At 33.2% G+C, this 13333-nt stretch overlaps 3 protein-coding genes across 4 annotated transcripts in view; all 3 read left to right on the plus strand.

The window, feature by feature from the left end:
- The window catches only part of LOC109348909 (vesicle-associated protein 1-2-like), a 3896-nt gene extending 737 nt beyond the window's left edge, over window positions 1-3159 (plus strand). Inside the window, exons 3-8 of one of the 2 annotated variants that reach the window (XM_019589518.1) lie at window positions 206-287; window positions 376-491; window positions 598-762; window positions 863-913; window positions 1830-1907; window positions 2620-3159. In XM_019589518.1, coding sequence (XP_019445063.1) covers window positions 206-287; window positions 376-491; window positions 598-762; window positions 863-913; window positions 1830-1907; window positions 2620-2730 — 603 coding nt within the window. In that variant the 3' untranslated portion in view covers window positions 2731-3159. The remainder of the gene's footprint in view (window positions 1-205; window positions 288-375; window positions 492-597; window positions 763-862; window positions 914-1829; window positions 1908-2619) is intronic. The other variant, XM_019589519.1, reaches the window with a different exon arrangement.
- On the plus strand, window positions 5107-7249 carry LOC109348910. The gene is made up of 4 exons (XM_019589520.1): window positions 5107-5407; window positions 5679-5766; window positions 6147-6202; window positions 6752-7249. The coding sequence occupies exons 1-4, from the start codon at window positions 5297-5299 to the stop codon at window positions 6905-6907; spliced, it is 411 nt and encodes a 136-aa protein (XP_019445065.1). The 5' UTR covers window positions 5107-5296; the 3' UTR covers window positions 6908-7249.
- LOC109348911 (protein NRT1/ PTR FAMILY 6.3-like) lies at window positions 10861-13327 on the plus strand. Its single transcript, XM_019589521.1, has 6 exons — window positions 10861-11031; window positions 11191-11368; window positions 11866-11905; window positions 12030-12601; window positions 12957-13182; window positions 13245-13327. The coding sequence occupies exons 1-6, from the start codon at window positions 10917-10919 to the stop codon at window positions 13275-13277; spliced, it is 1164 nt and encodes a 387-aa protein (XP_019445066.1). The 5' UTR covers window positions 10861-10916; the 3' UTR covers window positions 13278-13327.

The following is a 13333-nucleotide window of genomic DNA, read 5'->3' on the forward strand; positions in this document are numbered from 1 at the left end:
ATAGCCATAGAAAACTGATTATTTTGTTGCCAAATATAGCTTACTACAATTTATCTCTTCGGGGCGACAACAGTTGTCTTGTTTCCTGAATCAAAACCCAGTAAATTTGATTTTGCCAAGGCTATAACATAAGATACGCTTGATCAACATGATATCAATTAACCTAAGTTTTGCATGTTTAAATTTGTTTTTGATATATTTTCAGGTGAAAACAACCAATCCGAAGAAGTACTGTGTTCGTCCAAACACTGGAATTATCTTGCCTCGATCTACATGTGATGTTATGGGTACCAATAGTGATAGAATTGTCTGAATATTTTTTTTAAGTTTAATTTATCTTTAGTCAATGATTTGGTGATATTCGGTCTTTTGAAGTTACCATGCAAGCACAAAAGGAAGCTCCACCTGATTTGGTATGCAAGGATAAGTTTCTTCTGCAAAGTGTAAAAACACATGATGGAGCTACCACAAAGGATATTTCTGCAGAAATGGTATAATAATACATCATTCAAGTTATTCCTAATGAGCTTCCTTTTGATTGTTATTATTATTTGTTTGAGGTGAAATGACAAGACTCTGCCTTTCGGATTTTTGTAGTTCAACAAGGAACTAGGGCATGTGGTTGAGGAATCCAAGTTGAGAGTGGTCTACGTTGCTCCACCTCAACCACCATCTCCAGTTGCAGAAGGTTCTGAGGAAGGGTCATCACCAAGAGGTTCAGTTTCAGAAAATGGAAATGTCAATGGTGGTGACTCCACAACAGTGAGTTATTAAGCTGTTCCTGGTTTAGGTGAACCTTTCTTCTTCTTTATATGAATCCAATGATTTCAACTTAGATACCTTTCCTTCTTGGGCATTGCAGGTAGCAAGAGCATTCACTGAACGACACGAGGCTCCAGAAAAATCTGCTGAGGTAAATTTGCTAAGTGACTTTATTGTTTGTGAAAAGTAGTTGTTTTTCAATATGTATTTTGATTTGTAGGATAAAGGCATGGTTGTTGTTGTTGTTGTATTTTGATTTGTGAATATCTAATTTTACAATGAATTGACAATCTGTCATTAGTTGCTACTGCTTGCTAGTGTAAGCCTCACTGTTTTCAGGAAAGAATGTGAAAGAGAATTGAGCTTGCTTATTTGAACGTTTATAACTTGGTCAATTTGAAATGATATGCAACTATGTTTGACTGGGTGTTATTTTCTTTTCTTTTCTCCTTTTGGGCCTTAGGAAAAAAACTTACTGTTAGGTGTGTCATGCATCATGTGCTAAGTTGGTGATGTAGATAAAAACATAATTGAGTTATTAAAGACATTCTTATGCTCTTTCTTGGAGAATATTGAATGGAAGAAATTTTCATAGCTGAGTTTGTGTTAAAGTGTTAAGCCATCATTTGGGAATCGGAGGTTTTAACAATAGTATTTGATATTGAACTAATAATGAGGACTTTAGGAAGTAACTTTTGGACTTGAAGTGGTATATTATTTGTGCTGTTTCTGGTAAGTCATCTCTTATAGCTTTCTGATGCTTGCAACTTTTTTTAGTAGCATTTTTCTGCTCCAGATTCTGAATAATGAATGCTGCGAAATGATTTTAATCAGAATTTCTTTATGGTATAATAATTTCATGTTTCCTAGAATACCAATGCTAAGGGATAAGATCATATCTTTAAGTACAACTCCTTATGTTGTCCTTATCTGACATCAATTCCGGATTCTCTGGATGCAAACACATTTCTTCTGTTTTTTGGTTACTAGACCTAACTTATTTTGAGACCTTCTAGTTTTTTAGTTTTTTCTCTGGTAACTATAGAATTGGAGTTGCTTTAATGCAGGTGAAAGCTCTTATCTCAAGGCTGACTGAAGAAAAGAATAATGCAATCCAACAAAATAACAAGCTCCATCAGGAACTGGTGAGGGTTTATAAAATGTGCATTGTATACAACTTCATCTCCACATCAAACTGATCATGATCATATTTCTCCTTATGGTCAGGCAGTTGTGGAGATAGATCTATTAAAGGATTGGACACTGATTATTTATTTGTAAACCCAACTTTAACTTGAGATAAAACATGTCATGTTGTGTTAGATGTGTGAAACTGTGGAAGAAAGTTCAGGTTTAACAAGATAAGTTCAGGAAAGAGACTTAACGTGAATATAATTCATGCCTTTTATATTTTCTTATTAAAAAGCTACTAACTACTAAATCATCATGACAGAATATGACGCCTCTATGCATTCATCACCTGATCTGTACAACCAACACCACCTACTGTGAAAGATTGTAGTTGTTGTTGTGTTCGACCATTCTTTATCTATTCTTGATATGCTGTACTTTTTTATTGATAAGTTGATATGCTGTACTGTTTATGAGTATTGGTTACTGCTTTCATGTTGTTTCTGCATGTGCTATGATATTTATCTTTATGTTAATTGCTTTTCACCCATTTATGTTAAACTTGGAAGTTGGAGCAGCAGTCTTGATTTTTAGTTGTGCATGACAACAATAATGTTTCATAGAAAAAAGTATATGATGACAAGAGAACTTGGTATGATATTTGTACTTATGTAACTAAGCGAGTGCCTTTTTAATGATACACTTCAACAATCTTGTTACTTGCAGGATCTGCTGAGACGTGAAGGCAATAAAAAACGTGGGGGTGTCTCGATGATCTTTGTCATATTAATTGGCTTACTTGGCATAATTATGGGTTATCTCTTGAAGAAGACCTAAGTAAGGACTAAGGAGATTCGACCTTTCACCATACTTTTTGATGTTTTTGTTACTGACTATTCAAGAAATGATGACAAAAAGCAAAATAGATGAATTCAGCAGGTGTTTTTTCTTCGTGTTTGTTTACTTTTCTTTTTTTTGGTGGGGCGAGGGTGTCAATAGCATTTTGGACGTAGAAAAGATCAGTTGGAAGTGTGGGTCTACGTTTGCTGGGAGAGCTTATTATTGTGTACTGACTCATGCTTTCCATAACATGCATTCTTTTGTAACTTAAGGGGATTCTGTTGTTTTTGTGTGGTTCATCTAGTGTCTGTCTGGTAGTGTTAACGATGACCACTGGTAACACGTCTTCATTGTGTCGGATTATTTTAAAATTGTTCATGTGAAGAATATTGCTATTTAGTTAATATTACTCGCTTCTTTTGTCTAGTTCTACTATGTTCTGTATAATTTACAACTAGTTGAGGTCGGAAAATTGGCTAAAGATTTAAAAGTGAAGAACTGAACTAAATTGGCAGAATGAATTGAATGCAAGTATTTGCTAAAAAGTTTTACAATGTTCGGCATAATGTACAACTACTTGAAGGCTAAAAATTAGCTAAAGATTGAAAAGTCGAGAGCTGAAAACTAAGTTACCTGATTGAATTGAAAAGTGTAGATTGTATAAAAGGATTTATAAGCCTTTGTCATAACTCATAAGTTACTCAAATGGTTTATGATTTATCAAATTATAATTTATGTGATTACTTTTTTACCCGTGATTAAAATGTTGGTTAAATGAGCTTGTTGCTTCACCTGTAAGACCTTTAAGGATGTTGCCACTTCATACTTGTGAGTAGTGACTACTCTAATTCTTCTCATGTTAGAAACAGCTGAAGGTGTCTAACCTGAATCGTCGTCGGATCTTACTGATGGATACTGTGTTACCAATTATGAGGGTTATGTTAGCATTGTTTGAGGAATTACTGTTGACGTCTAGAGGAGTTCTTATGTTTCCAAGTGCCAAAACACACTAATGATTGAATCTTCCAAAGCCTGGTTTGAAGTTGCACCCGTGGGGTGGATGAATTCAATAGTAGTATTCGCCATAACGTGATTGTATCTTATCTGGCATAATGAACTTGTTAGTTTAAGGCTGCTATTTGGTGAAGAACTCTAATAGCTTTGGAAAATGAATCTTGCATCTTTTGAAAATTATGGAAAAGCATTTGAAAATAGTTTCTAAGAAGAATATGAGGGGAAGTAATAGAGTGGTGAGACAAAGCTAGATCTTACATACAAGATCGTCATGATTCAATTCTAATAATCGATATTAGTTGGAAGAGATAACAATAACTCAAAAAAATGATTTATTGTTGAAAGAACTAAGAGGTACTTGACAAACTGAAAAAAAAGTATAAGACATATTTCTTTGTAAGGATTTATTGGGTGGTGTATAAGATTAACCAAAATAACTTACTATAATTTACTAATAAGTAATAACCCATGATTAATATTTTGGTTAAATGTAAAAACTACTTTTTTTTCAATGAACTAAAACAAAGCTATCTCACGAGATCACATACTTTACATGCCATGTGTGGATTGGTTTGGAAGTGTGACGGTTTGGCCATGCTCCGTTGTCCACAAAAACCATAGTCCCCACTTCCCACACCTCAGTAGGTTCTATATGTTGCAGTTTTCATATGACAATCACGTAGTTTCATGGGTTAAATGTTTCTCTACCCATACACACGATTCTAATGTCTAATTCAACTATGAATTCAATTAAGGAACAAAAATAGAACTTGGATCAGTCAATTTCCTCTGTTGTCATAGAAGAGCTGGGATCACTTATAAGGATGAAGATCATTTGTTCCCAACGGTGTCTTATTCTCTGTCTCAAACCAATCACATATTGACACGTGAATAAAAGAATATTTAAAAAAAGTAATAAAAAGTAACATTTTGATTGACTTGGGACATGAAGTAAAATACCATTTAGGATGAGTGATCTTTATCCACTTATAATAGTCAACCATATGGTGGATTACTTACTATAATACTTATATAGCTTTGCAGTCTTGGTAGTAGAACTAGCAAAAACTACCATGGTCTCATTTTCTTTTGACGGAACTCGCATTGTTTCATCTTAAGCAGAAATGGACCCAATTTCCAGAACATTGTTTTCATTTTGTCTTCAGCAGTTGTGATATAGAAACCAGAAAACCTGTCATATTTCACCATAACATTACCGTATGTATGACCAATACTTGGTATAACAATTATATTGTTATTGCTTATTAACTTCTGGCCTAATACCTTATACTCTTTAGTATCTATTATATTAGGGAAGAAGGGTTGGGGGACAAATGTGGACCCTTCATATCCTTCAATTTATGTTTTGAAGATTCATTACTCAAACACATGCATGTTCTCTTTAAGAACGTCCTTCATCCCAAACAAAACCTGCATTTAATGCACTTGCTATTCTACATTTCTACCATCACATATACGTGAAATTTGACCCTAGACAAGTCTCACACAATTTAACCACATTCTTTCTCTCTAACTTGTTCATCTCAACATGTCTTCTCTTCCTCTTCTTCTGCTCCTCGTCCTCTTAGTTTCTCTGCATGCATGCACCGCCCGTCCCTTTATACGTTATAAAAAAGATGCAAAGTACCATTTTGATAAGGTTGTGTTCATAATTTTTTGAAAGCATAAATAGAAGTATGATTAAATAGATTAAGATATATAACTTGTAAAACATCCCTCACAAGTGGGTAAAAACCACTATTTTTGTATTCATATTTCATTACAATCGTTCTATTTATGTATGCTACAACTTAACTTCTTCAGTAACTTGCTTCTTTTCCTAGAATTACTAAAAACAAAATCGTATGTATTATTGCTCAGCATATGAAAATATCATTAGAGACTAAAATAAAATTTGTGGTTGTCTGCAGGAACTAGACAAGGTAAAATTGTTGCACATTTGTGAGAGTTGTAGCAGTACATCAACTTTGAAGGAAATGATCGTTGGAGGAACTACAGGTTCTTAACTTTTGTAGAATCTCTACTTTAAGCATACACTCACTAAAAACCTCCTTTATTTGTTATAATTATCATCTATGGATTATTGAGAATTGAGGTCAATGTACTCCTATAACTAATAATTCTGTCCTTTGCATTTCTTTTTTCAGTCTAGCCAATAATGACGCGCAGTTAACTTTATTTGAAGATCATGTTGTTTTTTATACACGGTCAAGCAGTTTTAGGCCTTAATTCTTTCTGTATATATATATATATCTGTAACTTCTTTACAAATTTTATGATATTTCCAGTAGTGCAGTGTCCTTATGATTATGTACACTGTAATTTATCTTTGCAGTAATAACAGTAATAATAGGTAACGGTGGTTGTTATATATGCAGGGATTGAGCTTTCAACATCTTTTGAAATGGATTCACCATCCTTTCTTGCAACAAAGGTAGGTAATATATGATACAAAAGTCTTTTCTCTTTTGGATGATTTTGATAGAATCAACTGCCTTTTTTTCAGTTTAAGGATTAGTTCAGTACTTTAGTATATCTTTAAAATTAACTACAAACAAATCATATATATTTTTGTTGTATGGAATTATTTACTTGTAATATTGAAAAATAAAAATGACCAAACTGACTCAAGAGATAGTTTCTTTCAGCCCCTTCACATTCATCCTAATTAGAAAATGACAATACTAGAGATTATGTTTGTTGAGTGCTTGTGCCAGCATGTATTCACATGTTATATTTTCATTAACAACCAAGGATTCTTAATGAGAAACAGCATCACAAGTGTCTAGAAAACAACACTAAGTTTTGTCCTTTACTCCTTTTGTAAAATAAGTGTATGCATAATGTACATTGGGGAGAGGGGCCATGACTGATTTGTATAGTATATAGAGTAGTGTAATTAATATGGTGTGATACATCATCTGTTGTAGTTTGAGAATTCTGATTTGAATGATAGAAAGTGATTAGACATATGCTGATGTAGGAGCAGAGGAAGCATGCCCGGTCAATACTGGGACCTACTAAGCACCATATTGAAGAAACAGTTATTACAAACCCAAATGATACTACACAGGACATTGTTGAGATGGATTATGCTCAACCCCATAGGAAACCACCTATTCACAATGAAAAACCATGACTGAAGCATGTATTATTTTACAAGTTACAAAAAATGTTACTATGAATCAAAGAATGATCCCTATGTGAAGTACTTTTTGGCCATGTATGGCAATATATGAGTTATTAATGTTAGTATAATTTTTCGTCAAAATATGCAGCCTGGGTCATAAGATATCAAGGCACATGCAATGCTTATTGCCTTGTTGAAATGTTAGAGGTAACCTGTTTTCTTTGTCCATCCAAAATTGAGTCAAGTAAAAAGAAGGCAATAAATTTATTTAAAAAGTGGAATGCTACTGTAAGACTTGTCAACATTTCACAAAGTGAGTTTGTGCTTAAGGTGAACAACTATATATCCATTCTTGAGTAAATGAAGTGAATTATTGTAATGTTAAGCCCATAATATAATCCAACAGCAAATACACCCCTATTTTTTTGACAATTTCCATTGGAAAGTGGAGTGAACCAATTCGCAGAACTTCCACAATTTGAGTTGTACAAACCAGTTCGCAGAAGTTACACGATCTGAGTTGTACAAACCTGTTCGCAGAAGTTACACGATCTGAGTTGTACAAACCTGTTCGCAGAAGTTACACGATCTGAGTTGTACAAACCTGTTCGCAGAAGTTACACGATCTGAGTTGTACAAACCTGTTCGCAGAAGTACCACGATCTGAGTAGCACAAACCAGTTTGCGGTATATCGGGGATAAGTGAATTCTGTGACTGTTGAAATCCCATAATTATTCACTCTATAAAGATACTGAACCACTGCAAGGTTAACATATAAATAATCTAGACAATGACGATAGATGTTTAATTATCAATTTATCATGGTCTGAAGGGTAATCTTATGTATATATGACATATTATAGAGTGCCTAACTAATGAATACTTAACCGTGCTATTTGAACAATCCAAGTACAACATATCCTAAAAGAAATCAAATTATTTTTATCTCTTCCTTATTTTTCATCTTTTATCTCCATATGCATCTCCAAGAACCCATTTAAAAGTAAATGACAAGTTCTGTGACAAGTTGGTATTATAACAATAGTTTTGATTTATGCATTCGTAAGTTGTGTGATTTTGGAATGGTAGGCTTAGATGGAGAAACATGAAATAGCATACGAGAAAGAAATGGTGGAGAACATACACAAAGTGTTATGAAGTCATCAGTTTGAAAGGCTACACTTGAAATGGTGAAGAACATACACAGTGTGAAATTGACAGAAGAAGAGGCATAAAATCAGGGTCAGGAACTCTGCCAATACCATTCTCGAGTTGCAGAATCAGTTGGGTATCTGAAATTTTCTAAAAGTACCCTCTTATCAGAACTTGATTCTCCTATTTAAAAATCACTGGGGTTATAATGTTTATATTGCATCATCAACAAGTATTTTATTCTCTTTTTTTTGTTCTTTCTGGCCCTGTTTGGAAATGGGATTTGAGGGGAAAGGAAGGAAAGGGATGCCTTTGAAAAGTCTTCTCCTTATTAGGGAGTTGGATTAAGGAGATGAGAAGTTTTTAGAGGCTTCCATATTCTATTTTTTAAAGTTCCCCGTGGGGTTTTGGAAAAGTGTTTTTTTTCATCAAGTGACATTTATTTCTTTATAAATAGAGACACTTGAAGACATAATAAGATACATCTGAAATTTCTCATTTAAGAAATCATACTCCATTTCTCTAATGCATGAGAGAAGTGTAGGAAACATAAATTTGTAAACTACTATGATAGGCTTGGTGTGTTGATCCTAAAGACGATTCGCTCTGTAATCTCATTTGCATACAATATACTTAAATTGGTGGGAGTGAATCAAAATTAGTGTGGTAATACACGCTTTGGAGATTTCTACATACATATTCTCAACTATTTTTTTGTTTAAGTGATGCAACATCTTCCCCATAATTCAAGTTTTCTCCCACCAAAGACCCCATGTTGTTCACTAGTTCAGGGTCTTGCTGATATTGAAGCTGCTGTGTGTCTTTGCACAGCTCTTAAGGCTAATGTGTTGGGCATTAACCTCAATATTCCAATCAGCTTGAACTTGTTACTCAACTACTGTGGAAAGAGCATCCCACAAGGATTCAAGTGCGCTTAATTGTATATAGATTTCATGTTTATATAATTATTCCATTAAGCTCTATTTTGCTGTATTCATCTTATTATCTTCGGATGAGAGTCACTTGTTTCCAATGGTAACTCATTTTTTCCTCAAGTCAATCGTATATTGACTCATAGATAAAATAAAAAAAACAAAAAACAAAAAGAAATAAAATGATTACCATCACAACATAAAAAATAGTTTTTTTTATATAATAAAATAGTTGAATAGTAGAAGCCATCCACTAGAGTTGTAACAATAAATTGTGGTGGAAATTAACGCCAACCATCAACATCTATTTGTCAAGAATTTAATGGCTTATCATATCGTTTTCACGTGCCTAGAGAAAACAAAGGAAGCAATTCAAAAAAAATTTATTTTATATTTAAATGTCTTCTTTTATATCGATGAATGTTTGTAATATTAAATAAACGTAATTAAAATGAAAAATAACTATAACTCGGATAGCCATGTTTAAACTTTAAACATTGAGTCAATAACATCTATTTTTTTCAAAAATTATAAATGATTAAAATTATATTATATAACATCTAGCAGTATATTGTTTTCTTCTTCGAACAGAAAATATTTATTATTAAAATGAGGATTAAATCTATGCACCGGTGATGTAAATATATGTACACTGTCAATGCATTATCTACTATTTATTTAAATTATTTTTTTTAAAAATCAATGATTATTGAAAATGAATAGTGATGATATAATGATAGCGTAAAAAATTCTTACACTGTCAATGTATACATTTTTTTCTCTATTAAAATATATATGTGATTATCTATATAAGATTAAAATGTTGAGTTTACCTCAAATATGTCATAAATTAAAGTTAAGTTAAACACACATTTTTCAAAAATCCTATTTATACATCTAAAGTGAACATTTAGAATGGACATTTTTCACATTGAGAAATTAAAATGAGTCATGTTCTAAAAATTAAATATCTATTAGGTGTACAAATAACACTCTTCTAAAAAATTAATGAACAATCGAAGCAATGTCTTACCTGCAATTTGTCTTGAGAAACTACAATTTTATTTAATCATTTTACAACATTTTCACATCATTATTTTTCCTTAAACCATTTCCCCTTTCTTTCACAGGTACTATTAATTAAGGATACTGACATGTTTAGCATTCTCCAGTTTTTAATTTTAATTCTTGTTTTAAACTAAATCAATCTTAGTGAGTAAATTCCTATATATTGAATAGGACGTTAATTTGTATAATATTATGCACTCCTAATGGATTTCTCTAGGGTATTGAATACTCCCTGATAGAATGTGAAGGGCAATAATATTTTGTAATTTTTTAATTCAAAAACAAGTAAAAATTTAGACCCTTAAAAATTTACTTTTACCACTTGCCATCATTTCTACAGGGTAGTCCAGAAGAAAAGAACCCATATAATCAATAAAGATAGTTATCTTCTTGCACCATCAATAAAATTATGTTATATTAATTAAAAAATTTAAGCATTAATTTTTTCTTCAGATTTTACTTTAGCATTAGTTAGTAGTACAAACATAATAAACATGATTTCAGATAAAGATAATATAATCTATAATAAATATTTTTAATTAATGTAATATCTATGCATGCATAGCGTAAATGGTAGATGATGCAATGTTAACTATTATTGATTTGTTAATCACCATTAATTTGTTAACAATTATGGACTCTCAACGATGGATGATGTGCTCAGTATAAAAACTTTACATTGTTAACGCACAAATTTTAAACTCTAATGTAAAATACTATTAGTATATACATTTGTTTTTTTCTTTTTTAATACCAACCCTTTGTTTGCACTATATAAGTGCGACAACTTTCAGAGCCTCCATGCCAAACTACCTCATTGACCCTTCTTTCTTTGCAACCATTCATTCATATCTCACCCTATACAATGAGCACTCTCCCTACAACTCACCACAAAACGGTCCCAGACGCCACTGACTACAAGGGTCACCCAGCACAGAGCTCCAAAACCGGTGGTTGGTCAGCATCTGCCATGATTTTAGGTCACACAAACCAGTTCCTCTCTTCTATACTACTCTTTCTTTTATACTCAAATCTCAATCATTCACTTGCAAAACACACATATATATAGTCTTCTATAATATCAGATTGAAATTTAACATGTTTGTTTCTTTTATGTGTAATATATTTGTATATACTAGGAGGCGAAATAATGGAGAGGTTGACAACACTAGGCATCGCCGTGAATTTAGTGACATATTTGACAGGGACCATGCATTTGGGAAATGCTACCTCTGCCAATGTAGTTACCAACTTCGTGGGAACCTCCTTTATGCTCTGTTTGCTGGGTGGCTTCCTAGCAGACACTTTTCTTGGAAGGTATATTGTTGTTAGTATTTTGTTGTGGGTGACACTCCACCCTCAACCTCCTTCATCCTACCATCAAACCACCTTATAACTTCCTTTTTTTTTTATGGTTGGACTCGAACCCACAAACTCATACAGTCCATTCCTTACGACCATCCTCTTCATTATCAGACCACCTTATGACTCCCTACTATTTTATTTATGATTGAAAATGGCATCTAGCAGATTCAATTATACTACTGTCTAACATTCAAATTTTAACCACACAACTTCACTAATTTTCACATGCATGTTACACAATACAAATGCTCAGGGTAATTCAGTCATTTTATTAAAATTTTGTCATCAATTGGTATGGAGTAAGAGTGTAATAAAATTGAAGTGAGATTACAAATTTGTTTATTCAATTCACATTAACAATTTTATCAAAAATTTGTCATCAGCTTCCTCTTTATGCATGCCTCGTGGGTTATGATTATTCATTACATTTTCTAATTCCTCCTTGACAGATATCTTACTATCGCCATTTTTGCAACGGTTCAAGCAACTGTAAGATATATACGACCCAACCTTAAAATTTCATTTTGGTTTCTTTTAGTTTGCTATTAGTGAATAATTCTATGATGTAATTAAGTTTAATAATTTCTCTCATGTTGTATAACATATACATTAGGGTGTAACAATTTTGACGATATCAACCATAATCAAGAGCCTACATCCTCCAAAATGCAACATAGAAAGTGCTCAACCATGCGAACGAGCAAGCAGCATGCAACTAATGGTGCTCTATTTAGCGCTTTATATCACTGCCCTTGGCACTGGTGGTGTGAAATCCAGTGTTTCTGGCTTTGGATCAGACCAGTTTGATGATACAAACAAAGGAGAGAAAAAACAAATGATTAAATTCTTCAACTGGTTCTATTTCTTTGTAAGCATAGGATCTCTGGCAGCAACAACTATTCTTGTATACATTCAAGATAATCAAGGAAGAGAATGGGGATATGGCATATGTGCATGTGCCATTGTGTTTGCACTTGTTGTGTTCTTGTCAGGTACAAGCACGTACAGATTCAGAACACTATTGGGAAGCCCATTGACTCAGTTTGCGGTGGTTTTTGTTGCTGCTTGGAGGAAGAGGCACTTGGAACTGCCCTCTGATTCCTCATTGCTGTTTAATGAGGAATACATCTCAAATGAAACACACATGACCAAGAAGCAGAGGCTACCTCATAGCAAACAATTCCGGTAAAATTTTATCACCTATTGTTTTCATGGACAAAAAACTTGGGTGGTGCTTTCTAGTTACTTCAGTAATTAAACAACACCACAAATACTTGAAAACAGTATTTTAAGTTTTCTCATTTTTTTCATTCATTCTTCTTTCTCTTTTGTAATTATGCTTTTTTATAAGATAAATATTTCCAAATCTCATTTATCATTTGTCTCAAAAGTTTAAAATGTTGGGTGAAGACACGTGTTGTCACAACATGCTAATAAAAAAGCTTAGTTCATACAAAATGGCCCACTAGCTGCTTCTGACTTTTTTTTATGTATTAGTTCAAAGATTAAATTAATGTATAATTTTTTATTGATCGAGCAGCTTCTTGGATAAGGCTGCAATTAAAGAATCTGGTGGAATCACAGATACGAGGAAATGGTATCTAACAACCTTAACAGATGTTGAAGAAGTAAAACTGGTAATAAGAATGTTACCAATATGGGCCACCACCATCATGTTTTGGACAATTCATGCTCAAATGACCACTTTCTCAGTTTCACAAGCAACCACCATGGACCGCCACATTGGAAAATCATTCCAAATCCCAGCAGCATCAATGACCGTCTTCTTAATCGGAAGTATTCTCCTAACTGTCCCCTTTTACGATAGGTTCATTGTTCCAGTTGCAAGGAAAGTGCTTAAGAACCCACAAGGCCTAAGACCTTTGCAACGTGTTGGTGTTGGTTTAGTTTTCTCAG

Source organism: Lupinus angustifolius, chromosome LG06 (genome assembly GCF_001865875.1).
Source record: "Lupinus angustifolius cultivar Tanjil chromosome LG06, LupAngTanjil_v1.0, whole genome shotgun sequence".
In the NCBI taxonomy this organism is placed as follows: domain Eukaryota; kingdom Viridiplantae; phylum Streptophyta; class Magnoliopsida; order Fabales; family Fabaceae; genus Lupinus; species Lupinus angustifolius.

Bases quoted from the DNA above. Each gene is read 5' to 3' on its own strand.
- LOC109348910 (XM_019589520.1), top strand. From the start codon at position 5,297: ATGTCTTCTCTTCCTCTTCTTCTGCTCCTCGTCCTCTTAGTTTCTCTG. The intron at 5,408-5,678 runs GTTGTGTTCATA...GGTTGTCTGCAG, and splicing joins CAAAGTACCATTTTGATAAG to GAACTAGACAAGGTAAAATT. The intron at 6,203-6,751 runs GTAGGTAATATA...ATGCTGATGTAG, and splicing joins CATCCTTTCTTGCAACAAAG to GAGCAGAGGAAGCATGCCCG.
- LOC109348911 (XM_019589521.1), top strand. From the start codon at position 10,917: ATGAGCACTCTCCCTACAACTCACCACAAAACGGTCCCAGACGCCACT. The intron at 11,906-12,029 runs GTAAGATATATA...CATATACATTAG, and splicing joins TTGCAACGGTTCAAGCAACT to GGTGTAACAATTTTGACGAT. The intron at 13,183-13,244 runs GCAGCATCAATG...CTTTTACGATAG, and splicing joins GAAAATCATTCCAAATCCCA to GTTCATTGTTCCAGTTGCAA.